This window comes from Haemaphysalis longicornis, unplaced genomic scaffold (assembly GCF_048455015.1).
Source record: "Haemaphysalis longicornis isolate Haplotype H1 unplaced genomic scaffold, Haemaphysalis longicornis Haplotype H1 scaffold_9, whole genome shotgun sequence".
Lineage (NCBI taxonomy): Eukaryota > Metazoa > Arthropoda > Arachnida > Ixodida > Ixodidae > Haemaphysalis > Haemaphysalis longicornis.
The window spans coordinates 1879853-1906209 of NW_027526460.1; the positions used below are offsets into that span (position 1 = coordinate 1879853).

General features: G+C 49.3%; 1 protein-coding gene across 2 annotated transcripts; it reads right to left on the bottom strand.

The window, feature by feature from the left end:
* Positions 1-473: 473 nt before the first annotated feature.
* Positions 474-25091, bottom strand: Akirin (akirin). Of its 2 annotated transcripts, none has more exons than XR_013319392.1 (5): positions 24936-25091; positions 24561-24807; positions 19772-20053; positions 8540-8606; positions 474-2043 (listed from the first exon to the last, which is right to left on the bottom strand). XR_013319392.1 is itself a non-coding variant. In XM_077685568.1 (5 exons), the coding sequence occupies exons 2-5, from the start codon at positions 24733-24735 to the stop codon at positions 2033-2035; spliced, it is 540 nt and encodes a 179-aa protein (XP_077541694.1). In that variant the 5' UTR covers positions 24736-24807; positions 24936-25090; the 3' UTR covers positions 474-2032. The 2 variants fall into 2 exon arrangements, 1 of the variants encoding a protein (XP_077541694.1); XM_077685568.1 differs by having other exon boundaries at positions 8540-8611; positions 24936-25090.
* Positions 25092-26357: the final 1266 nt, after the last annotated feature.

A 26357-nucleotide genomic window follows, 5' to 3' on the forward strand; every position in this document is an offset into this window, starting at 1 on the left:
GCTGCAAAAGTCTTCCTTGTCAGTCTTTGCTGCCCAACACTTGCCGACAACCTTACTGCTGGAAAGCAGCTTTCTGGACAACTCAGTATTGCGCAAGCGGCGCACAGAAACTACCAAGACTTCTTGTCCAAGGCTGCAATACCAGTTGTCACTTGGTGCATGTAATCTGCACGCTGCAGATTCAGCATCTCGCATCTGGGCTGTAGTCCAACAAAATCTCAATGTTGCGGGTCTTTATTTTTAAGCAGCTGTACGAGATTTCAGCAGTCTGGATAAGAGGAGCCCAACGTACGGGCATATAAAATATTGCAAAGGCACACACTGGGCAAGCGCAAAGTGTGAAACCTGTTGAAGCTGGCTATATATGCGCGAGCGTAAATTAACTGCTATGCAAATTCATGCTACAAGTAGCAAGGAAATCTTTCACCACAGTTTCATTCTCCATCTTGCACAAGCTCCACACACGAGACAAGTTTCTATCTCAATATTTTATTCTAATAGCCATCCAATTACACTCAAAAGCAAGAGGTTTTGGTTAACACATGGAACTGTAGAGCAAACGCATGGCTAGCAATGACAGTTAACAAGACTGAATTCAGTCCAGTGAACTATAAACTGGCTTCGTGACACTTTCCTTTCCAATGTTGACCTCATGAAAGATGCACTGCTCAGCCACGCCACAAGCTATTCAGCAAAGAACGAACGTTGAACAGAAGCTTTTCTTTTAACAAAAATGAACAACTTAGAACAAAAAGAAAAAGACTGCCAGCTCAAAGAGTGGCACACCCCACAACCACATCTCGCACATGACAAACTGTGCACAAAGGGCATGCCTTTTTTGTAATGCACATTTATTACCACATGGCCAGGACGACCATTGCTACGAGTCTCGGAAAGCAGATGACATGCTCTTTCTGATGTGCAGAAGCTGCTTGATTGCATTTTCCAACGTGATGCTAAGCCTACATCGGGCGTCCAGTATCCAATTGCAAGCAATGCACTGCCGCCAGGATGGCAAAATGCATGTGCTTCATCACACCCACAATACAATTCACAAGCCGAAAAAAGCCACATGGCCCAAGCCTATTTACACCAGCCAGTCCCAAACAAGGTCCAAAAGCAAGAGGTGGGATGATGGACACGAGTGGTACAAAACTAACGCAGAAGGGAGGAGAGAGACGCAAGCACACACACACACACACCCTGTAGTGCATTCATATATATTATACATCTGTACACTAAGCTAATTTTGAAGTCACTGCTTGGTAATAAATCATGAGCTGCAGCCTCCCACTGCTCTCTGGCCAGATACAAGTGAAGAGCACTAAAAAAAGAAAAAATCTCGTTGTGCCAACAACAATGGCACTCGTGTGTGTGCACCTCTCCACACAGCGCCCAACAGCCTGGCAGGACCCACCTTAGCAGTTTGCACAAAACACACACAGATTGCAGTATGGCGACAGCTGAAGCGGCAACAGACATTCAAAGGGGGGAGGGGGCACTGAGGCCATGCGCGTTGCTCCGTACCTACACCTTCCCTTGCCCACGCAAGAGGAAACTGACTAAGCTCCACTCATTGGCATACAAACGCACTCCCCTGCAGCATCCACCATCAACTCCTCATTGCATCACAGGCTCCTGCAGCGACATGGCGACAGTGGAAAGTAGATCAAAAAATACGGTGCGACACCCTCTGCAGGGCTGGCAGCAGGTGGCCTGCTCCTCATCGGGGAATGGATGTGCCACTCCGTGCGCACGGTGGTGAAAGAAAGGACAAAAAGGAAATGGCGAGACACACACAGACACACAGCACGCCCAAGAGCCAGCAGCCAGTCACTGCAGCAGCAGCAGCCATGCACACCCATTCAGTCCCACGGTGGTCCATTGGTCACTGCCGCCGCTGCCGTCGTTGCCCGCAGAGTGTGGAGGCACCAGCGAGCGTCTCTCAGGCTGGCCCGGCACTTGGGAAAGCCCTCCTCCTCCCCCACTGGAGGGAGCACTTCTCTGCCTTGCATCACGATGCGCCACCACGTTACGACAGATCTGTAAGAGGCCACCATGCACGACACAGCTTAGCCGGGCCCTCACTCGGCCAGCCGCAGCGTGCACCCCAGCCAGCTAAACCAGACCGCGGGCGGTTGCTGCGCCCTTTCAGGCTCTCCTCGGGCAGCACTTGACGCAAGGCTCCTCGCCAGACCTCGCACAATGCCCGGTGGCAGGTGCAACGTGCCCACACAAACTCGGGTGAATGCATGCCACTACCCTGCCATCCCCCACTGGCGCCTCATGGGCTCGGCTTCAAGGCCTGGAAACGGCGCTGGCAGGGCCACTATGGAGACTGCCAGCACACGCCAGGACAGTCAACCTAAACCCAGCAGTGTTGCTCCACTTGGTGGCCCCTCCATTCCCCAAGCCCGGTAGACAAGACCAGCTGCTTCCACCACAAAGGGGGCGGGAAACAGGCATTTGAAAACTACAAACGCATGGGCTCACAAACACCGCCACAATAACTGCACACCAGTTTCATACGCTGTACCTCGGGTGCGCTCGATGCAATCAAAGACCACGCACCACGGCAGACGGCAAGCGACAAAAACTGACTCGAGAAAAGGTGTTTCTGTGCAACGTGCTGCTGCACAACACCGGCTACAGCTGCTTGCTGGCAACTGAATGCTGTCTGTGCTTCCAAAGGTGGGTTACTTTTGCTCAACTTACATTCTAGGATTACATTTTCCCCGTTCCCCCTGTTGTAAATTAACCTCCCACGGTGGAGTCCTGCAACAAAGAGGATGACCAAGGCGTCCGAGAGGCTGCACTCAGCAGACTCCCACCATTCTCAAGTCCACAGTTCCTCCGTTTTGACAGAACAGTGTAAGTGCAGCCCTTTCAGGGCATGTTATGGCCTTCGATGGATGTGAACACAAACCGTGGTTCCACCATTTATTTGCTGAGCAAGCCGTCGCTGGAATTCAGGTGACCGACAACTGCCGCTACAATGATGCACTCGAAATTCTGAGGCGTCGTTTCAAAAACACCACGATGATCGAGCAGGAGTACCCAGACAATTTGCAGCCGCTCAGATGAGCTTCTGCACTCGGTGCAGGAGGGGACTGCGCAGCTGGGGCCTTCACAGGCAGCTGCCCAAACTGGCCCCGGCTGTGGTAGATAACCAAGTCGAGGCTTCACTGATCCAATCTTCAACCAATCTTGCAAGAAGCACACTCGTGGTGCATCGGCTCTTCAGAACACGATCCCTGTATTCCTGCTTTTTGCTCTGCTACACAGGAATGAGGACTGCATGAGCAATATGGCCTCTGCAGAGACTGGCAGCTGGACATCAGTGCTTCAAGTGCACACCATCAAATACGCCACCTAGACTGCAACTGCCGATGAGTACAATGCCACGCTATCAAATGTCAACACGCCTCATCAGCCCACAAGTCGAACGCTTTGATGCGAGTTGGCGTCTCTTGAACACATGCTACTCCACACACGTCAAGCACAGATGATGACGTTGGAACGCTGTTGCTCAGGCGCAGAGTCATCGATAATGGAAGCCAGCGACCTTTCGTCAGACAGTACTGCTTCGACAAGACTCAACTGGCCCCTAGGAAGCGCAGCAGCAAGGCGACGCTACAAGACGACAAGTGCTGCAAGAACCACACTGCCCACCACCACTGCTTGCCAACAGAGCCTCTTTTGGCCCTCAACAGATACAGCAAGTGATACCAGTTGTAGGAATTGCAGCTTGGATTTTAAGTGTGGTCCACAATTCCCCTAACGTGCTTGTTTCAGGGGTTTGTATTTTGGTTCTTGCATTATAAAAAACAACTCCTGGCTCTTGAAGTGGCAAGCAGCAAACTTCTTCACTTGTGAAGGGACCTGGCAGTCGCAGTCTTTGCAAGCTTCAAAAACTTGTCAGGATACATTTGCTGAAGAGAATGTCTGGTTTGGTGACACCCTGCCAGTCTTGGGCAGTAACTAGTTACTAGTAATGCATTACCAGTAACTAGTTACTTTTTCTAGTAAATTTTAAGTTAGAGCATCTTGTAACTGTAACACTTACTTTTTTATGGAGTAACTGTAACAAGAAATACCGTTACAGCTACTTCATTTCTATAAAACATCCAACAGCAACATTCGTTAAAGGCCAATGTACAGTTTGTGCTTTCCAATTTTTCTGACTTTCTTCTGCAGAGCCTTCGCCTACTTCATGTATGCCAGCTCACTCCCTTCGCATGGGTGAAAAACAGCTGCACTAGAAATGTTTAGGCGTGCACGTGTGCATGGTGCCCCACACGGTCAGCTAAGGGCTTGAAATTTTTTAAGTATGAGCTGCAGTATTTCCCTCAGCAGCGCGATGTCGCTCTCACACAGACCATAAATAACACTGCGACACGCGCCTAAGCGCATGTGGATGCATGTTGACGCGCCACAACCTTTAGTCCGACGTGCGGCTGCACCATTTTCGCCACATCGGAGCGCACTAAAAGTGTTTGACACAGACGAACAGGCAAAAGAAACCATCCACAAACACCGCACAACATACCGTATTTACTCCCTCAATGAACGCACTCGCATAATGAACGCACCCTGAAATTTAGTCTCAAAAACTGGGTTTTTTCTTTCCCCCGCGTAATAAACGCACCCCCAACTTTTCAGTCATGCAGTCCCGCGAATGGCCGTAGTGTGGCTTTCCCGCTCCACTCGCTCCCACTGGTGATGATAGCGCATGAAAACTAGAGCCATCTGTCGGAGTAAAAACGAACAAACACTTCGGCGCGGCGTTGTCGAGCAGCCAATCACAATCACTCTCGCTCAGTCGGCTCAGTGCATCTGGTCTAGCCCTACTTGTTTTCTGGCAGCCATATCCTTTCAGTGAAAGCGTTCTGCTTGTCTTGCGCTTTGCAGTCAGCGATGGGCCGAAATGTGAGTCACAAGGCCGGTTTTAAGTTAAAGGCAGTAGACTACGCCCTTGAGCATGGGAACCGTGCTGCCGGTAGGCATTTCGGAGTCTAAGAAGTCCGCGTGCGATACTGGCGGAAGCAGCACGACAAGCTGCGCGCTACAAATCGGGAGCGGCGTGCCTTTAGGGGTCCGAAAACGGGAAAGTTTCCACGTGTGGAAGAAGAGGTACTACAATATGTCCGGGACCTACGAAAGGAAGGCTGCGTCATGTCCCATGAAATGATAAGGACGCACGCGCGAGTGTGCGCTAGGAAGCACGGCATCCCTTCCACCGCTTTTAAAGCAAGTAATGGGTGGACTACGCGGTTCATGCGGCGCAATGGACTGTGCTTGAGGAGGCGCACATCGCTCTGTCAGCGCCTACCTCCGTGCTACGAACAAAAGATTGTGGACTTCCACAAGTTTGTGATCCGCCTGCGGCGGGACCGACAGTTTTTCCTGTCGCAAATCGGGAACACCGACCAGACGCCGGTTAACTTCGACATGCCAATGAGCAGGACAGTCGAGCAAAAAGGGGCACATAGTGTGCTCGTCAAAATGACAGGCGCCGAGAAGCAGCGCTTCACAGTAATGCTGGCCATCACGGCAGACGGCAGGAAGTTGCCACCGTATGCGATATTCAAAAGAAAAACTGTGCTGAAGGTGAACTTTCCGTGCGGGATACATGCACGTGCTCAAGAAAAAGGATGGATGTCGGCCGACCTAATGGTGGACTGGGTCTGTACTGTCTGGGGACAGCGACCTGGCGCCCTGCTGCTTCCGTCTCTCGTGCTGGACAGTTTTCGCGGCCATCTGGGAGAGAACGTGCGCTGGGAACTTCAGGAGCTGCGCACCGAGATCACCATCATTCCTGGTGGACTCTCTTCAGTGCTGCAGCCCCTTGACGTTTCCGTGAACAAGCCCTTTAAGGACAGTGTGCGTCGACTGTACACCGACTGGATGGCCCAAGGAGGGCACACCTTGACGCCGACCGGCAAGATTAAGAGGCCGTCCGTCGAACTCGTGTGCTCCTGGGTCTTGGAGGCTTGGCGCTCGCTGCCAGATGATTTGATCGCCAAAAGTTTCAAGAAAACTGGAATCTCAAATGCAATGGACGGCAGCGAAGATGACCAGTTGTGGGAGTGCAACTCGGAAGTGGCCAGCGACCTGGATGATGGCTCTAGCGACTCGGACGAAGAGTGAATCCCCGAGAAACAAAGACAGTGCAGTGCAATAAAACTCGGCTTGCTTGCTAATTGTGTGCGCTTGTATTTACTGCAAAAGGTAGGTTGTCTAATCATTTTTTTTTTTTGCTTTGCGGCCCTTCTTGATCATACCGAAAAAGTTTTCGGAAAATTACCCCGCGTAATAAACGCACCCCAAACTTTGCTTCCGTTTTGCGGGAAAAAAAGTGCGTTCATTACGCGAGTAAATACGGTAGTGAATCCTTTGCACTACCGCGGAAGACTGGAAAACTCCAGTCAATGCGTCGCCTTCTCATCAGCGACGTGCAGCCCCGTTTGTGGGGTCATAAAACGCCACGGGGAGTCTCTTGGTGTCCCCGCGCTCGTCCAGCCCCGTGCGCACTGTAGAGTGATTCACAAGTCGCAGTTGCTTGCGACCATTGTGTGCTTAGAGACCCCTGGTCGTGTTTGGAACCCCTGGTCTAGAGGCTTCGTTGAGCTGTCAACAGTGCCCTAACGAGGTAGAGGAAGTAATTAATTCTATGGCCCTTCAGACGTACGGTCAGCAGTGTGGCCGGCACACACCTGACCACACTGCCGCTGCACGAAGGAATATTCTTGGAAAGCCCGTTTCCAGCGCTGGGGCAGAAATGAATACTGTAGCTACATCTGTTTCTGAATGTTGTGCGCAAAGAGTACTTGGGCAAGCTTCGTTTGGCCTACGCCTCAAAGCAAACGAAGGGAGCGGGCACTGGGATTGGGAGAACAGTGTTTCCCGGTCTAGGCGACAAAAATCGCCTTTGCGAGGACAGGGGGCGCAGGAAAAAACAGTAAAGTGTCCAGTTCAGTTTCTATTCCCTTTGGAAATAACCTTGGCTCATTCCAGGGGTGGGGGTTGGGGCGGGAGAACGACTTTGAGAGCTTACGGACAAACGTTGCTTCGGCAATAGCTCAAATTTATCTCCGTCTCCGACGACAAGTACGAAATAAAATGTTAATGCAGCGCTTTTTTAGCATCTTTCAAAAACACCTCGACAACCGAAGAACTCCCACATCCGTTTCCCTTTTTCTCCGAAGGGCCTTCCGGCGATCCACCACCCCCATCCCCTTTTTTCCCTTCTCCAAGCAGCAACACTGCAGGTGAAAACACATTTAGTTGACATTGATTGTTTCGTCGTTTTGTCCTCAAGCTCGGTATAGTATTATAAGTTCAGCCTCTGTGTTCGTACTTTTTCTGAACATTTGGCAGCCATTTCTGTCGACACAGAGCAAGTGCAACCGCTGCCTGGGCCCCTATGCCTTCGTACGTTTCTATTTAATCAGCTAAATCTTGTTACCTAAGAATTAGTTTCATCAGTAACAGAAAAGTAACGACGTTACTTTTTTACAGTAACTGTAACTAGTTACTTTTGGAAACTTCGTAACTGTAACTGTAACAGAGTTACTTTTTTGGGTTAGGTAGCGCCGTTACTTTTTTTAAAAACGTGCCCATGACTGCACTCTACCGTAAGAAAGTCGCGGACAGTTTTCTTAGTAAGCGACGCGCAAAATTCGGTTCTGGTCTCCTTAACCGTGGGCTAAAGAGCCTTCCACAATCAGCATTGCTGCGTGGAGTGGCATGTAGCTGCCGCATCACCGTTGCATTCTACCAAACTTCCCTTCCTTCCACTAACGCTAGTTGCGTCTTGGCTTCTTCCATTTTTGGCAATCTCGTTGGACTTCAGTCCCACACATCTTGCTATGGCACGCAGAAAATGCCTAGCGGTGCTCTACGGTACGGGTATGGTGGCAAGAGCTCTTCAGCAGCTGTTGCAGCAGAAAAGACAATGTACGCGCGTGATTAAAAAAAGTGACCCCTCCGCTGGGACGGCCGCTTTTCGGGAGATTTGAGATAGCATCGTACATTCGGGAGATGTGGTCGAAATTCGAGAGTCTTCCGGACAAGTCGGGAGAGTTGGCAGGTATGCCTGTGCATCCCCTTCTCCCTTTTGCTTGCACCATGGGAGGAGGTTGTTGAAACTGAATTCCCCCCCAGGGGACAGAGCAGTGCTAGCAAGAAAGGATGAAGAGGAACTTTGTCGGCCAGTGGACATGTTTAGTGTGCAAACTGCGGGGAGGAGCCCCTCTCACCCTCCTCACCTGCCGGGCGGAGGCAGGCGCAGGGGGACACTTGGGTTTTGGATGGTGGAGTTTTTGTGGTGTGCGTGTGCACGAACGGGCGGCGACGAGGTTGGACATAGAGAGTGCTTTCACGCAACTGCAGTGCGCCTCATTCCTCGGCACGTCGTAGAGAGCAGGCCGACAAAATACAGTTCTGGCAATTTGAACACAGTTCTAAACAAGGGCGCGGTAGTCACCACAGTGCACATACGACAAGCACTACGAAGGCAGGGGGAGTGAACACTTACAGCTTGGCGTGGCACCTTCAAATCGCTTCTGGATCTGGTCGTAGGTAAATTTTACAAATGTGTCATACTGCTCTGCAAAAGAAAGCAAGGAATTTGGAAACGTTAAGCACGATGCCTCCAGCCACAATTGGCAAACACAGTGGTAGTTTCAGGCAACCTCGTCAACAACATTCACCCTGGACAAAAGAGAACTACAAGCCGAATGACTGTGCCAAACCAATGCAGCAGAGCACAGGTCTGCCACTGTGGAATTGCTGACACACTAAATTGGAAAAAATCAAGTTCGGGGTTGGCTACCAGGGCCAAACTTGTGCACAGAGGGCACCACACTGATGCAAATGTTTTGCAGCATACGGTAGCTATTTATTAAAAAGTACCTTACAGGCCCAGCAGGCCACCGCGTAACGGGGGACTTACATGGAAGTTTTCACAAACAGTGGACGTTGCATTTCAGTTGACGCTGAACATTTCAATACACGTTAAGCAAGTCAATTTATTTACATGTCGAACTGCAAAGAAACATCCTCACAATTCAGCTCGACGCTTCCTTGCCTACTGTGGCAGGAAAATACCAATCTCAGCAGCAGCGCCTCCTTCACACTGCCACTGCTTCTCTACACTGTTGCCATTTCTTTGATGCAGACATCTACTAGAAGGACCAACTTGCAGCAACAAAATTCCATGCTTTCTCAACGCGACACGAGCCTTTCAAAGAGAGACATGCGAATTCAGAGTGTACACAGCATATGCAAAACTTTGTACTGCAGTTACATTATCTTATTTAGAACATACTGCTAGCCTCTTAGAGGAGGCTTTTGCAGGAATTGGGGGCTACATTCAGAACAATGACAAGCACATGGCACTTAAACTTTCGTAGCACACTTCACGTTTAAAACAGAGCAATGACATAGCGCACGCCAGAAAGAAATTCAAAGCACACTTCGTGTTCACAATAATGTAGTTTAAGAAGGGAAATGTAAAGCATGAAAAATAAGACAACGATGTAGGAAAGCTGCGACAGTACACGATTAACACAACATTACACCACACAATACACCATATTTAAGAACCAAAATTCGTCCTTTCGGGATAAAGATGACAACGGGTGAACGGTATAATGAACATGCACATGCATATGCGCACAAAAATGACAGACAAAACCGCAACAGATAACTGATACGGGCAATGCTCAGACATGGTCCAGGCTTTATACTGCCGACATAAAAACGTCAAGGGTTCTGCATGCAACCACGTTATTTGGTAAAGCGTCCCAATCTCTGATTGCTTGGGGAAAAGAAAAAAAGAGTACTTGAATGTGTCTGTGTGGAACCTGTATTCGGTTAAATGTCGGCTGTGTTTCGTTCTAGAGCTCCTGGTATTAGACGGTGTTAAGAAATTAGTTTTTTCAATCCTCAGTCCAACATTTAAAAGAACAAATAGAAATTTTAGGTGCAGGAGCCTCGCGCGACTGCTGATTGTTGGGAGGCCAGCACGGGCGAGAAGTTCTGTGGGAGAGTCGTGGCGTCAGTACTTGCTGAAAATAAACCTAACAGCTTTTCGCTGAACACTTCCTAGTTTTTCTACGAACGTTTTAGTGTGTGGGAACCAACTAATTATTCCGTATTCTAGTATAGAGCGTACTAAGGAGGTGTTGGCAAGAAGTTTGGTCTCAGATGAAGCTGATTTGAAGCAGCGTTAAGAAAGGGCCTTAGCAGTAATATACAATACGTGTGTATTAAACTTTAGGTCAGCAAAGATAATAACTCTCAAGTACTTGTATTCATCCACTCTTTTGAGAACGTGTTCATCAATCATATACTGGTGCATGGATGGCACTTTTTTCTAGTAACGGACATACATACAGACTTGTCTAAGTTGAGTAACATTTGCCAGTCCTGGCACCATTTAGGAATGTTTTTTAGCGCATCATTTAGCAATATTGCATCATTCTGGGTGTTTATTTCTCCGTAGATAATGCAATCATCTGCAAACGATTGTACTGTTGCATCTATCTTATTTGCGATACCATTTATAAACAAAAGAAACAAGATGGTGCCTAATACTGTTCCTGTGGTACACTCAACATAACTTGCACCGTATCCGATGGTTGTCCAAGTTCTACGAACTGCGAATGATGTGACAAGCAAGCGGATAACCAATTTGTAATTTTTTTCAGATCCGATAATGTTATGTAGTTCAAATAGCAATTTTGGATGAGCCACGCAATCGAAAGCCTTCGAGAGATCAAGAAATATAATGTCCGCCTGTTAGTGCAAGGCTGTGAAATTTGAGCGGCCTTTTTGAAATCCGTGTTGAATTTTATTGATCATGTTTGCCTCAACAAAGGCGAATATGTGTTTCGGTACAATAGAGAGTTTTAGCAGTACGTATGCTCCGGCCGTTCCGTTCGTTACGTTGCTACCGGGTTTACCGGGACCCGACTGCGCATGCGCCATTTGTTCCGTACGCGGCCGGCGTCTCTCCCGGCGCTCTGCTTCCGTGTTACCGTATCCGGAGCCCGCAACCGGCTTGCGTTGCTCTGGTCGGCTCAGGTGTTGGGAACTTTAGGCTTAGCGTCCTGGCAAATATTTGATCGCCGCTATCTGTGCAACTGCGAATGACAATCCGTAACACAACTTTTAACCACACTATCATCCCCTTTCTCGCATGTGAAACTTTATCTGAGCTACAACTGCTGTGAGCGATCGGTGACCGAGACATCTGCGTAGCCTGTTTCGATGCTTCCGCGCAGGTATCGCCATCTCTCGGCCGCTCGCCGCACCGCGGCATCCACGGCCGGTCAGCATAGGCTTGCATCGCGGCAGATATATCTGATCGCCGCTTTTAAAATAAGCCCTGAGAACAATCCCTAGCACAATTTTTCACCACACTAACACCTACTTTCTCGCAGGTGGAACTTCGTTTTAGTGATCAGATTGATTCGGAAGAGCAGCGACAAGCGGTTGCTACCGTGGTCTGCGCCGGTTCGAGCCGCTGAATGTGCCGAGCTGGCAGGCGCGACCGGCGTGTGCGCGGACTGTTTCCGATGCAGAAAACGCTTCACGATTGCCTGCTTTATCCATTTCTTGCGTACAAACGCGCAGAATCTACAAATTCAGCTCAGCGATCGTCGTAGTTGACCATGGAGCAAAAACAGTGGGCGGAGCGGCGCCGACGAGGCATTGCACACCCGCATCGGGCCATGTGTCTCAAATTCACGCGTACGACATGTCGTGGTGACAGTCGTAACGATCAGTCACATACGAATCGCGTGTACCGATCGTACATGTGTCTAGCGCTTCAATCGGGCAAGGCCAGGGCCATTCCTCACGTGAACGGCGCGCGACCATGTCGTCACCTGCGCTCGCTCTGGTGCCGTCGCCGCCGCCGCCGCAGCCCCTGCCTCACAATGCGTCCGGCCGAGCGCGATTTATTTTAGATTTGCAATGCTTTGGGGGAAACTGTGTTCTTTATTTACGTATTTTTAGCGTGTGGATTTTTGCAACAACTCGGCTAATCAGCCGTCACACGGAACGAACGGTACGACGCTACGGAGTGCTAAAACACGTTTTCCGTCTCACCATACGGAAAGAGCCCGGTACGTGTGCGCGCATGCGCAGTCGGGTCCCGGTAAACCCGGTAGCAACGTAACGAACGGAACGGCCGGAGCATACGTACTGCTAAAACTCTCTAATATGTTCCATTATTTTACAGGCAGTGCGAGTTGAGTGAAATAGGTCGAAACTGATGATGGTGGTTAGAGTTTTTTGGCGCAAGGCCAGCTGGGGCAAAGAGCGCCAAACAAAAGTATCTAAAATAAAATAGTGGCTAAGCCAAAACAACAATAAAATCAATTAACGGCAATGGTGATGGCTGGTGTATAGAGCCAGATTTGATTATGCGTGATAGGAAATGAGGTTTAAAAAATTCACATCTGACAAGTACTCAAACACACGTTTAACGGAAAACATGGCATCGTCACCCAGAAACAGAGATGGATGTAGGGGAATATGTTGTCTGTAGAGTTCTCTTAAGTGTTTGTGTCGTGTTGTGTGAAGTGCCCTGCATGTGATTAGTATGTGCACTACGGATAGGGCCTCTCCGCACCTGCTGCACTGGGGTCTAGAAGATCCCGTCAGCAGATACGAGTGCGTCGCATGGGTGTGCCCTATCCGCAGCCTACCCAAGGCGACTTCCGTGTGTCTGTTGTGTGAGTCAGCTGTGTACCGTCCCAAGTGTGGCTTTATTACATGTAGTTTGTTGTCTGTCTGTTCGTCCCAGTGTGTTTGCCATGTTCTGCGCAGGTGTTGTCTTATGTGTGGCTTGAGGTCTGTGTAGGGTATCATTGTAATGTCGACAGTGTTCCTGAGTGCAGCAGCAGCGGCCCTCTCGTCTGCCAACTCGTTCCCAGCGATCCCAGCGTGTCCTGGGACCCAGCAGAGGAGCAGCTGATGCTTCTGTGCATACACAGACATGATAGTGTTAAATACAAGATTAACTATGTGGTTTTTGGGGGGTGTATGTGATGACAGTTCGCGAACAACACTCAAGGAATCTGTGTAAATGATAGACTTCGGAATTTGATTTTCAAGTATGTGTCCTACAATCAGTAAAATTCCATATGCTTCTGCTGAAAAAATTGTCGTGTGGATGCTCATGGTTCTGGCTGCACTGAAATTCGGACCATGAGCAGCGCAGGAGACCATAGTCGAGGTTTTAGACGCGTCACTGTAAAATTCTGCAAGTGGGTATTTAAACTGCAGAGACAGAAAGTGCTGCAGTATTGCAGCTCGCGGTACCCGATTTTTGTCATGTTTCATAAAAGAAAGGTCGGAGGAAACAGGACGAACTTTCCAAGGAGGTAAAATGTCTGAAAAGGATGATCTGTACACATCTAAAAACGAAGCGCTCAGATCCGAGGCTCGCTCTCTCACTCTAAGTGAAAAGGGCAGAGGAACGGATGGGCGATTTACAAAAAGCACAGATGTAGATGTGTCGTTAAAGACAGGATAAAAAGGATGGTTATTCAGCGATGAAATTTTAAAAGCATGAAGTAAGTCCATGTATGTCCGTTGGTTCTCAAGGCTCCACTTATTACACTCGGCATACAGACTCTCGACAGGGCTAGTGCGAAAAGCACCCGACGCAAGCCGTAGCCCCAAGTGTAGCACTGGGTCAAGCATTCGCAACACTGTTTTAGTCGCCGACCCATATACCACACTGCCATAGTCTAAACGAGACCCAACCAAAGCAGTATAGAGCCGTAGTAGGAGTTCTTTGTCGGAACCATACGATTGATGGGAGAGAACCTTAAGTATATTCATTGTTTTCAGACATTTATGTTTAAGTTTCTTGATGTGTGGAATGAATGTGAGTTTCTGGTCAAACACAACACCTAAGAACTTGTGCTCCTTGTTCACAGGAAGCGACACGCCATTCAGAGTAATGTCTGGGTCCGGATGGACCCCGCGCTTCCTGGAGAACACAACGCAGGAGCTTTTTGCAGGATTCAATTTAAACCCATTCTTGTCTGCCCAGCCGGCAAGCTTCTTGACACCAAGCTGGACTTGACGTTCGCATATTGACATATTACATGATTTAAAAGATATTTGCACGTCGTCTACATACATAGAATAAGAGATTGTTGGTGGCAGTGCCTTTCCAAGAGAGTTCATCTTTACGATACAGAGAGTGCAACTCAACACGCCACCTTGCGGCACGCCATTTTCTTGGACGTGAACCTTTGAAAGTGCACAACCAACTCTTACTCTGAACGCTCTCTCCGACAAATAACTAACAAGGGTGTTCAACATATTACCCGAAACACCGAATGACCTGAGGTCACTAAGGATCCCATAACGCCAAGCGGTGTCGTAGGCCTTCTCGAGGTCGAAAAAGACAGTTAAGCAGTACTGCTTATGCACGAAGGCATCCTTGATGTACGAGTCAAGTGCAACCAGTTGATCGTTCGTCGATCGCCCCACCCTAAAGCCTGCCTGGCAGCTCTCGAGAAGACCATTGTACTCGAGGAAGTACACGAGCCTGCGATTGATCATCTTCTCGAAGAGCTTGCACAGGCAGCTCGTCAGGGCTATTGGACGGTAACTTGAGGGGGACGACGGGTCCTTTCCCTCCTTCAAGAAAGCCACTACAATGGCCTCCCTCCAAGAGTGTGGAATGTGCCCCGAAAGCCATATTTTATTATATAGATGTAGAAGTGCTTCAAGTGTGTCTGTTTGTAGGTGTTGTATCATTGTGTATGTAATGTTGTCTGGGCCTGGAGCTGAGGGTTTACACGTGCTCAGAGCAGCCCTCAGCTCATGTAGTGAAAACAGGGAGTTGTAAGAAGTCTGTGATTTGTTGTTGTCGTGTAGGGACTTCTTTTCACAAGAGGCTTTATACTTCAGGAAAGTGTTCGTGTAGTGTGCTGAACTGGACACGTGTTGGAAGTGTTGTGCGAGTGTGTCAGCCTGGTCTTCCAGTGTGTCCCCTGTTGTACTGACCAGGGGCAGGCTGTGTGTATGTTGTCCTTTCCATACCAACATAATTCCATTCCAACGCAACCAGTTGATCGTTGGTGGATCTCCCCGCCCTGAAGCCAGCCTCGCAGCTCTCGAGAAGACCATTGTACTCAAATAAGTAAATGAGTCCTCTGTTTATCATCTTCTCGAGAAGCTTGCACAGGCAGCTGGTCAGGGCAATGGGTCAATAGCCAGCAGGAGATGAAGGGTCCTTCTCTTCCTTCAGGAAAGCCACTACAAGGCCTCCCTCCAAGACCTTGGAAGCTGCCCCGAAAGCCATATTTTCTTGTATAGGTGTAGGAGTATCTCAAGAGTGTCTGGGTGTACGTGTTGAATCATGGTATATGTAATCTTATCTGCGCCTGGAGCTGAAGGATTGCACGTGCTCAGGGCAGCCCTCAACTCATAGAGTGTGAATTCAGAGTTGTAAGAAGTGTTTGAATTGTCTTTGTCATGTAAGGGCTTTTTCTCTGCAAATGTTTTGTGTTGCATGAAAGTGTTAGAGTAATGTGCTGAGCTGGACACGTGTTTGAAGTGTTGAGTAAGTGTGTCAGCCTGGTCTTCGAGTGTACCCCCTGTTGTGCTGACCAGAGGCAGGCTGTGTGTTTGTTGTCATTTTAGTTTGCGTATTCTTACTTTTCGTGTGTCTGTGTATGAGTTTATAGATGTTATGAATGAGCGCCAACTCTCTCGTTTTGCCTCACGGCGCACACGTTTTCCTAACGCCCTGGCCCGTTTGAACAAAATGAGGTTACCCGACATGGGGTACCGACGAAGGACACCCCACGCCTTGTTCTGGGCCTCTCGCGCCCGCCTACAGTCCTCATTCCACCACGACCTCCGCTGGTTGCGCGGGGCACCAGAGGCGTGGGGAATGGACTTTTCGGCGGCGTCGAGGATGTGCGCCTTGAGCAGTTGGGTAGCTTCTTCAACGTGTAGGTGTCCTATGGATGTGTGGTGTAGTTGGGATGTCTCTGTAAATGTATTCCAGTTAGCTCTTGCTTCATTAAACCTTTTATGGGAAGATGGACTGCTCGGGCCTGTACCTATATACGTTAATGAAGTGGGGAAATGGTCACTACCATATGGGTCCGTGCCCACACCCCACTCAAGACATGGAAAAAGAACTGCGGATCCAATAGCCAAGTCAAGATGCGAGTATGTATTGTGTCCTAAGTTATGGTATGTAGGCTGTTTTTTGTTGAAAAGGCATGCTCCGGAGGATGTAAGGAATTTCTCTATCAGGCGACCTCGGGCATCCGTTCTGGAGGAGCCCCAAAGAGAGTTGTGAGCATTAAGGTCGCCTGTAAGGATGTATGGTTCAGGCAGCTGGTCAACCAGGAAGTCGGAGCTCGTAAGTGCAACATCAGGAGGAATGTATATGGAGCATACCGTTATCAACCTATTAAATATTATTGAGCGAACGGCTACAGCCTCAAGGACGGTGTTCAAGGTGACAGGGTGGCATGCTAAGGATTTGCGGGCGATTATGGCAACACCGCCAGAAGAGTGTGTGCAGCCATCCTTGTCTTTCCTGTATACCAGGTAACTATTCAAGAAATTTGTGTGTTTGGAATTCAGATGTGTTTCCTGGACACACATTATACTTGGCTGATTGGCATGCAGAATCTCATACACGTCGTCAAGATTATTCAGAAGGCCTCTGCAGTTCCACTGAACAATATTTTCTCTTCCCATTATTATGTGTTCAGAGCTACTGGAGTGTGACTATTTATGTAGGGTCTTTCGGAGCTTGCACTCTTGGGAGGGGTTTTCTGGCCTTCTCTACTGACCTGGACGTAGCAGCCCGTTCCTTCCGCTGCGATGAAAGCCGGAAGGGCTCGACGTCCATGTCGTCATCTGAAGGCAAGGGGGTGCCCAGCGGACTGGGCCCCCTTGACATGGTACCCTTTCGGGTGTTCTTTGCCTGCGCTGCCAGTGCCGAAGGCGTGGGGAGCACCACAGATGGCACAGGCAGTGAGGCGGGGGAGGGGGTCACTGCGACTGCCTCAGTCTTCATCTCGTCCGGGCCCTCGCGTGTGCTTCGGGCCGGTGGAGAGGGGGGAAACGGTGGGTGCAGCAGCATCCCCACCGGACGTGGATGCCACCACAGCCGCTGCTGGCTCAGCGAGCGGTGCGGAGGCGGGTTGGGCTGCCAGAGGCAACCCTGGGGGGGGGGGGGGGGGGGGGGGGGGGGGGGGGGGACCAAGTCCGACTCGCGGTACTGGGTCCCCGCTGAAACCAGACGCCGCTCCGCCCCCCGGTGAGCTGCGTCGGCGTACCTCCCCAGGGGAAAAGAGGCGAACCTCTTTCGCGCCTCGGGGAAGGTGATGTTTTCTGTTACCTTTATGTTAATGATTTTTTTCTCTAGTTGAAACTTTTCACAGGCGCGAGAGTATGCTGCATGTGAACCCTGGCAATTCGGGCAGGTAAGGTTGGTTGCAGTGCAGTTGTCGGATAGATGATCATGCTGGCCACATTTGGCACATGTTGTTCTGCCACGACAGGAGTTGGTACCATGCCCGAACCTCTGGCACTTGAAACAGCGCCGCGGGTTCGGGATGTATGGCCGGACAGAACAACGGATGAAACCTGCGTTGATATGCTCGGGCAGTGTGCAGCGGTCGAAAGTCAGAATCAGATGTTTGGTGGCTATTTCTTTGTTATCTCTCCTAATGACGATGCGCCTTACTGCTGTCACGCCTTGATCTTTTAGGCCTTCGAGCAGATCGGTCTCTGTCTCGGTTAGGAGGTCTGGCTCAGATATCACACCCTGGGAGCTGTTGAGGCTGCGGTGGGGTGTGACTCTGATATCCAGGTCTGCCATGCGGGTTTGGCTCATGAGAGTTGTGGCTTGCTTCTGAGTTAAAGGGACAGACAACCGATTTTTGTCGCGTATATGTTCTCTAGCACATATGAAAGCCAGCGTTTTATATAGCCCGGTAACCACAAGCAATTTCTAAACAAACCGGCGGAAATAATTTTAATTTGGCAGCAAACTTCCTGAAATCGGAAGGGTGGCAGTTCGTAGTGTCGAAACTTGACACTACAATATGTGTCCCTGTCACGTGACCTGCAAACCTAGCAGCTACTGTTACTGCTGAAACGTTTATTTACGTATTGAAAACCTTTTAACACAAGTATTTGTGAAAGGTTAAATAGTATATGTATTTCTAAACATTACTTTGAAAATTCTAAAGACACGCCGCCCGCCGCCGCTGGGTTGCTTTCAGTGTGGCTAACTGAGCCATCGTGCCCAGAATCAACGGCAGCGTTCAGTAAACAGACCCAGCGAAGGAGCTTTGACGATTTTGTCTGAGTCAGGGGCGTTTGTTCTGCCACAATATTTGATTTCAGTTTCCAAATACGCCAACGGCAGCTTTAAAAAAAAAAAAAAAAAAAAAAAAACATCGCGCCCAGGGAGAATCGAACTTCCCGCCTCCACAACGTGAAGCCAGATTCTACCTATCGTCTATCCCAACAGATGGCGCATTCGTGCAAAATAGCCCGTTGCATTAAAAAACACATAAAGGATCAGAAAAGCCTGCGATTCAAACTTTTTTAGCTGGGAACAAGTTTTTAAATATCGCTTTTTATTTCGCATACAGACAAAAGTATGTTGCCGAGCTACTCTATGTCATGGTTGCCAGCATTAGTTTTGGGAGGGATTCATACGGCTCGTAGATCAAAAAATTCGATTTAAAAAGTTCTAGGGCGTTATCAGCAAAACCGTTTCTCGTCAAGGTGCTTTAAGTGATGCCCTTTCATTTGGGATAGAGAATATATACTCGACAAAAATCGGTTGTCTGTCCCTTTAACCTCAACTAGGACCTCGCCAGTTCTTAGTTTTTTAGCATTGTATGTATGTGTTGTATGTGTTGCCAAGGATAGATTCAAGAAACTTGGATACAAGGAATACAGATCGAATAGGTCGAAACTTCAAAAGATGGGTCTCGTTTCCTGACTTATGGATTGGAATAACTTTAGCAATTTTTCAATCTCTGGGGACGTGACATGTATCAAAGGATTTTTATAGATAAGCAGCAGGTATTTGCTCACCCACTTTGCGTATTTTGTAAGGAAAAGATTCGGTATGTTGTCAGGACCACTTGATTTTTTTAATATCAATGTATTTCATCAAGCATGCTCTTATCAAAACTTGCGGGGTTAAAGGGGGGCATAATGCCATTATCTACAGTAAAACCGGCCTGGAAACAATTATTAAACTGCTCAGTTTTAAGTAATGTGTCTGCAGGCAGCAAGTCACTATGTTTGCGTTTTCACTTCTCAGTGGAAGCTTTTATAAGTTCCCTAAAGTAACATTCATATACTCATCTATGTCGTTTTTATACCTTTGTCAACAATATTTGTTTTTCAGCTTTCGAAGTTTTGATAGCTTGCACTTGAGCTGTATGATCTCTCTCGTTATCCAAGGGTTCGTTTCTTTCACTGTTCTTATTTTAGTAGGAATATACTTAGATAAACTGTGTTCCACATCTGTCTTAAAACGTATCCGCAAACTGTCAGCTGATATCATTCGGTCGTTAGTGCCTGCCAAGAACCACCGTGCAGCAAAAGCCCAGACTACGCTGACCGCACTGCTGCAAAGTACTGTGCTTCAAAGCTCACTCAGTGCAGCCAAATGACTGCGCATTGCTGTGCCTGCCCGCACCCAACCAGCTTGCAATTCTGCAGCCTCCCAGGCACTCACCGGCCAGCTTGGTGGAGAGCACGTGGTCGTACTCCTCGCGTATCTGGCTCTCGCGCTCCTTCATCATGCGCTCGCAGATGAGCCCCACCTGGCGGAAGGTGAACAGGGGCTGGTCACGGCGCACGGGCGACAGCAGGCCCTGCGAGGACGACGGGCAGCTGGGGGAGCCCAGGGGCGACGAGTCCCCGCCCGAGCTGCTGGCCCCCCCCTCCCCCTGGAAGCAGAGCTGCTTGCGCCGCTGCAGCCGCCGCATCTCCTCCCGGATGTTGGCCGCGATTTCCTCTGCAACGGCGAGAAGAGCGGCACTGCAGGGGGGCTGGCAGAAACACGGCTCTGGCAGCAGCGCTGACACACCGATGCCACCACTCGGCGAAATGAGCAAAGCATCTGATCGCATGGCCGAGAACCACAATAAATGTTGCCATCCGCACTTCCACTGCAAGCAGTCACCAAATATCCACTGTGACGGTAGGCCTAACGCCTTCAGGCAGCATAGCAAAGCTTCAGCAGCGGGGCGATCGGATGCCTTCTGCCGGCCACCGCAGCGTCTCCATATACGCCCGTAACGCTAAGGCCGTGGCATGAAAGCTATTCATGTGTGGCAGCACCCACGAAGGACTTGCCCTTCACGCTTGTAGCGAATGTTGATGAGCATGTCTCACATTTAAACCACGCCTTACTCCACTGCTGTACACAAGTCGACGCAACGGTACTACCAAGCAAGCAAACAAACAACCCTCTCATCCAACTAAAAGCTCAAGTTGGCTGCTTGGTTGAAGCTCATCTTTTTGCATTGCAACAGTTCTGCACCACGGCATGGCTGTTTCACTCACTCATGGTTGGGCAGAGCAACCATGGGGGTTGGGGACAGAACACGTTCAACAAGCACAATGCACAACCACATTATAATCCTTCATAAGCGAAAGGAATGCCATCTAGGCCACGAGCCTAGGCTTGAATGGGGCACTGTATCAACTCGATCATGCGGATGCTGCTTTACTTCGCCACGCTTTTAAAAAATGAAGCAAAGGAACGGCGTATACAACTCAACGTTTTCTACAAAACGAAGCGAAAAGGTCAGTATAAATTGTTGCCAAAACACTTTGCAAATACTTTATTCTCTGAACGTGCAACACAACTCAGGACTGACATGGTTAGTACTCCACTGGAACTTGAAAACGCCTTCCAACCAATGGACCTTTTTCCAGTAGCGATCTGTGCATGCGCAGGTGGCCAGTCCGCCATTCTTGGCAGGCGCCTCGGGCAAAATAAATTTGATTGATTGATTGATTGAAGGGTTTAACGCGCCGACGCAACGCAGGCGATGAGGTGCGCCGTAGTGGAGGGCTACGGATTAATTTTGACCACCTGGGGATCTTTAACGTGCGCCGAAATCTCGTACACACGGGCATTTTTGCTTTTCGCCTCCATCAGAAAAGCGGCTTGGGCAAAATAAACAAAAGGGCGCCCCTCAGTTTTCTGCTTCGGGAGCGGCTATACTGTCTAGTGCTGCCCGTTTTCTTTTTTTTCTCTTTTGACACCTTGTGGTGGGTTCGTACGTCCACACAATAAAGGCTTTCTCAGAAAAGGGGCAGAGACGTTTGAGGCTGACCACGCTGTCAGCACAAGGCTGCCAGTGAAGGTAACGAAAATGAATAGAAAAAAAAAACCCCGCATTTCCCCGAGGGGAAGAATGTGAAAGTGCGAATGCACGAGTTGAATTTGCGCGGTTCGGTAATGTTCGCGAAAGAGAGCTCACACACACACACACAACTACAAAGAAAGAAAGATGCATTTATTCACAGACACCTATTTGTGTTGTCGTTGTACTTGATTGCTAGAGCGGATCTCAGCTTTGAAATTTCGTGTCAGTACTCCTTTAAGCAGGTGCATTAGCCCTTCTCACGCCCGATTCCTGGCCAATCCCCCACGTGGGTATGTGCCGTGCACAGACACCTATTTGTGTTGTCGTTGTACTTGATTGCTAGAGCGGATCTCAGCTTTGAAATTTCGTGTCAGTACTCCTTTAAGCGGGTGCATTAGCCCTTCTCACGCCCGATTCCTGGCCAATCCCCCACGTGGGTATGTGCCGTGCACAGACACCTATTTGTGTTGTCGTTGTACTTGATTGCTAGAGCGGATCTCAGCTTTGAAATTTCGTGTCAGTACTCCTTCAAGCAGGTGCATTAGCCCGTCTCACGCCCGATTCCTGGCCAATCCCCCACGTGGGTATGTGCCGTGCACAGACACCTATTTGTGTTGTCGTTGTACTTGATTGCTAGAGCGGATCTCAGCTTTGAAATTTCGTGTCAGTACTCCTTTAAGCGGGTGCATTAGCCCTTCTCACGCCCGATTCCTGGCCAATTCCCCACGTGGGTATGTGCCGTGCACAGACACCTATTTGTGTTGTCGTTGTACTTGATTGCTAGAGCGGATCTCAGCTTTGAAATTTTGTGTCAGTACTCCTTTAAGCAGGTGCATTAGCCCTTCTCACGCCCGATTCCTGGCCAATCCCCCACGTGGGTATGTGCCGTGCATAGACACCTATTTGTGTTGTCGTTGTACTTGATTGCTAGAGCGGATCTCAGCTTTGAAATTTCGTGTCAGTACTCCTTCAAGCAGGTGCATTAGCCCGTCTCACGCCCGATTCCTGGCCAATCCCCCACGTGGGTATGTGCCGTGCACAGACACCTATTTGTGTTGTCGTTGTACTTGATTGCTAGAGCGGATCTCAGCTTTGAAATTTCGTGTCAGTACTCCTTTAAGCGGGTGCATTAGCCCTTCTCACGCCTGATTCCTGGCCAATCCCCCACGTGGGTATGTGCCATGTCAGCGGCCAGGCAGCGCGCGCCCATCTCCCCCCGTTGCCAAGGAAGACGAGGAGATTCCTGGCCAATCCCCCACGTGGGTATGTGCCATGTCAGCGGCCAGGCAGCGCGCGCCCATCTCCCCCCGTTGCCAAGGAAGACGAGGAGATTCCTGGCCAATCCCCCACGTGGGTATGTGCCATGTCAGCGGCCAGGCAGCGCGCGCCCATCTCCCCCGTTGCCAAGGAAGACGAGGAGATTCCTGGCCAATCCCCCACGTGGGTATGTGCCATGTCAGCGGCCAGGCAGCGCGCGCCCATCTCGCACACGCAGCTGTTGCTATGCGGACGGCGGCGGACGCTTCAGGCTCGCTTAAGAAGTGCATTGGCACTTAAAAAAAAAAAAAAAAAAAGAGGGGGAGGGGGGCACTTCGAACACTGCAGATTAGTCACAAGGACGCGCGCCTGCTACGTGACATTCATGTGAAAGGTACGGATGAGGGGTCAGTGTGGGAGGGACTGCAGGACCAGGATAGTTCGTGCACGGGTTACCTGAAATACAAACATTTTTGGGGTCGTGCCTTACTGCCATTTTTAGTTCGCTATGGCGGCCGCTAGAGGGACCGGTACTGGAAAAAGGTTCATTGCAAGTTCCCACCGAAGTGTCCGAAGACAATGCTGGTCATAGTTAAACAGCCAATGAATGATAAAATAAACAAATACTCCCAAGCGCTGCCTGTTGGGAAGAATCCTGTACCTGGTAAGGGAGGGAGCCACCACCACGACTTAAACTGTTTTCCAAACAAACTTTGACAAGACGGCAATGCAATGCGAGCCAGTGCTTTAACCCAATGGCTGAGCGTAGCCACAAGCTTACCCCGCACACCAAACATTGCAAAAGCCAGCCGGGCACCTATTGATGTGTCACTTGGAACAAGCTGCTGAACCCACCATGCAAGTCACACCACACCTTTTACCACTGCTCTTGGTGACTTCGTTAGGCACACAAAGACAGAAGCGGAAAGAATATCAAAGCAGATCTTTTTACTTGACTCGAACGAGTAAAATATGAAACATGGGCCGCATTAACAGTAACGTCATAACGTGTTCCAAAAGTGCTTAGGCCGGCAACATGGCATTACTGTGCACGACAAAAGGTGTCCGATCCGGCCTTTCACACATATGTGGTCACAAAAAAATTTACATTCCACACTGTCGCAAGCTAGCGCTGTATTCGCTTTTAACCGGTCACGCTACCTAGGCGAAACAAACACTGAAATGCTGGAACAAATGCTGAACGCGTTCCCAGTCGCCTGCTTCGGAGTACAAACAAACGCTAAACGAAAAGCTGTCAACGGTCTCTCTGCGCAGAACAAAAGGTGGAATTACAATTGCGGACTTAGTTTCACGCACAGCAGCCGAGGCAAAGGCAGAGAAAAATCTCGACGCTGAATGTCATTATCATTCAAATAATTTTACAAAAAAGCACGGAAGAAAATGACGGGTGCAACATTTGCAGTGCATAACGAAAGCTGACGAATCGCCCACCGTCACGGGGCTACCACGGTAGTAGACGTTAGCCAAGTTGCGTTTCCTACGCGAGCACATCACGACAGGCACGGTGTAGTTTCACACAACTCGGAAAATGCCCAAGCCCATCGATTCGACGCGATGAAGCACACAGCTACAGGGTAAACATTTTCAGCGCCAGAATTATAACGGGTCCCCCATCGTGCAACATTACCACGGTACACCACAAAGAAACGCAATTTATCCGGCGCATCAACAAAAGCACTTATAACGACACGGCTGCGTTTTGTTTTTCAGCACGGAACAAACGCCTGAGAGGCACTATTGAATGGCAGCAAGTAGGCCACTTTCTAAATTGCATGCGTGAAAATGGACACAGACAAGCAGCAACGGTAATCACAAAGATAGTCTCGGGCTTTTATCGAATGCACAAATTAAAGGGACAGAACATACCTGAAGTCAACTTCGGTGGGACGTCGCCGAAGGGCGAAGGGTTGATCTGGTGCGCCCTTGTAGGGGGAGTTGAAGTAACCGACAAAGGCATACATCTTCGCCGTTTCGGGGATCTTCCGTTCGGGCTGTGCAGGGGATCCCAATCGTGTGTCCGCTTTAATGTCGCACAAGCCATCCCGCACTCGTAAGCCTAACTCCAGAGGACTGCCTTCTTTTACGGCCGCGGGCTTGTAGGGCGACTCTCGAACTGAAAATAAGCGCAGACGTTTATGGCAGGCACTGTCCTACGCTGCTGGTTAAAAACTTCTGCAAGTAATTCTCACGAAAACGTGCAGAAGCGACGGCAAGACTAGAATCGAAATGCACGCTGCTTACCCGAACAAGCCCCCCTCAAACTCCAAGATGGCCTCCGCACCACAGCAGCCGTTTTTGGTTTTTGGTGCGCTGCGATTGGCTGATTTATGCAACTATTTTGAACATATTCAGGGCTTTACTTTTTGCAGCACGCAGTGACCGAAGCTTTCGCCAGCGAATATACACAGAATTCTTAAAAATTGTCCATTTTTTAATGTTTTTATTGCAAAGTTGCTAACAGTAAGACTAACATAATCAGCCATGCTCGAGCGGCTCGAACTTCCACTACGCAAAGTATTCGTTATTACGGCTCCTTTACTAATTGGAGCATGCGCACATTTTCTATTGAGCTATTATAACAAGAAAAAACAATCACAGCAGGCTGTGGGTGGTGTAGTTTGATGTTAACCATTTCCATTAAAATATGACATGAAACTGATGAAACCATGAACCTGAAACCTACATAAGGACCATTCCCTGAATGACCCCCGTCGCGTAGTGCTTCGAGAGGTTCTATGCTACCTGCAGAGTGTACTGCTGGGCGAGTTGATACATCATTGTAAAAAATAGCTACAGCGCGAAATAGCTACAGCTACAGGACCCAAAAAGACGATACGAGCGCAGGGGTGTGTACATTTCAGTCCTGCTGTGCGCATTTTACGACTGCCTTTATCCCAGGCATGCAGTGAAGGTTTAGAGTGAAGAAATAAAGCACTAATCCCAGTGAAAATGTCCATCACGTCAAGTTTAGGATTATTGGCAGGTTTCATTGTAGGCTGGCATGCACTGAATTCTGTGGCTATTTTCCTGTTGCAGAGTGATGCTGGATGCATTTTATGCTTTAAGTGCATACACAGTAGCTACTAGGGTGTGCTCAGTCTATGCAGACGCTCCTTCTTTCCTGAGAACATCACGGGAGCAACTTATACCCCTGTCACATGGACACTTTCAATCACGATTGAGTTGATCCGGATCGAGCTCAATCCGGATCGGTCGCGTGCTACACGGCAGTTTCAATCGTGATCGAGCTCAATCCCACTCGAACTCAATCCTGGTTTCTCAAGCGCGATTGAATGAAAGCAGTGATACTCTCGTCCCCGCTCAGTAATGCCACAAATTGTGTCAAATAACTTGACGCAAATAGGCGTGCGGTAACATTTCCATAGTTCCGTATACCTATGACTGCGCGAAGTTACCAGACGCCAGCTGCAAGTACATTGTTAGCGTCATCTGGCACACGAGTGCAAGCGGTGCAACTTCTTGATCGCGATTGAAACAGGCCGTTTAGCAGCGGCAGTGCGTCGAGCGCGCTCGAAAACTCAATCGCAATTCACCTCAATCGCGATTGAAAGTGCCCGTGTGACAGGGGTATTATACCTGTGTGTGCTTTGAGTAGAAGAGTTCTCGCATAGGGAAGTCGTAGTGAACAATCGAGAACAGAAA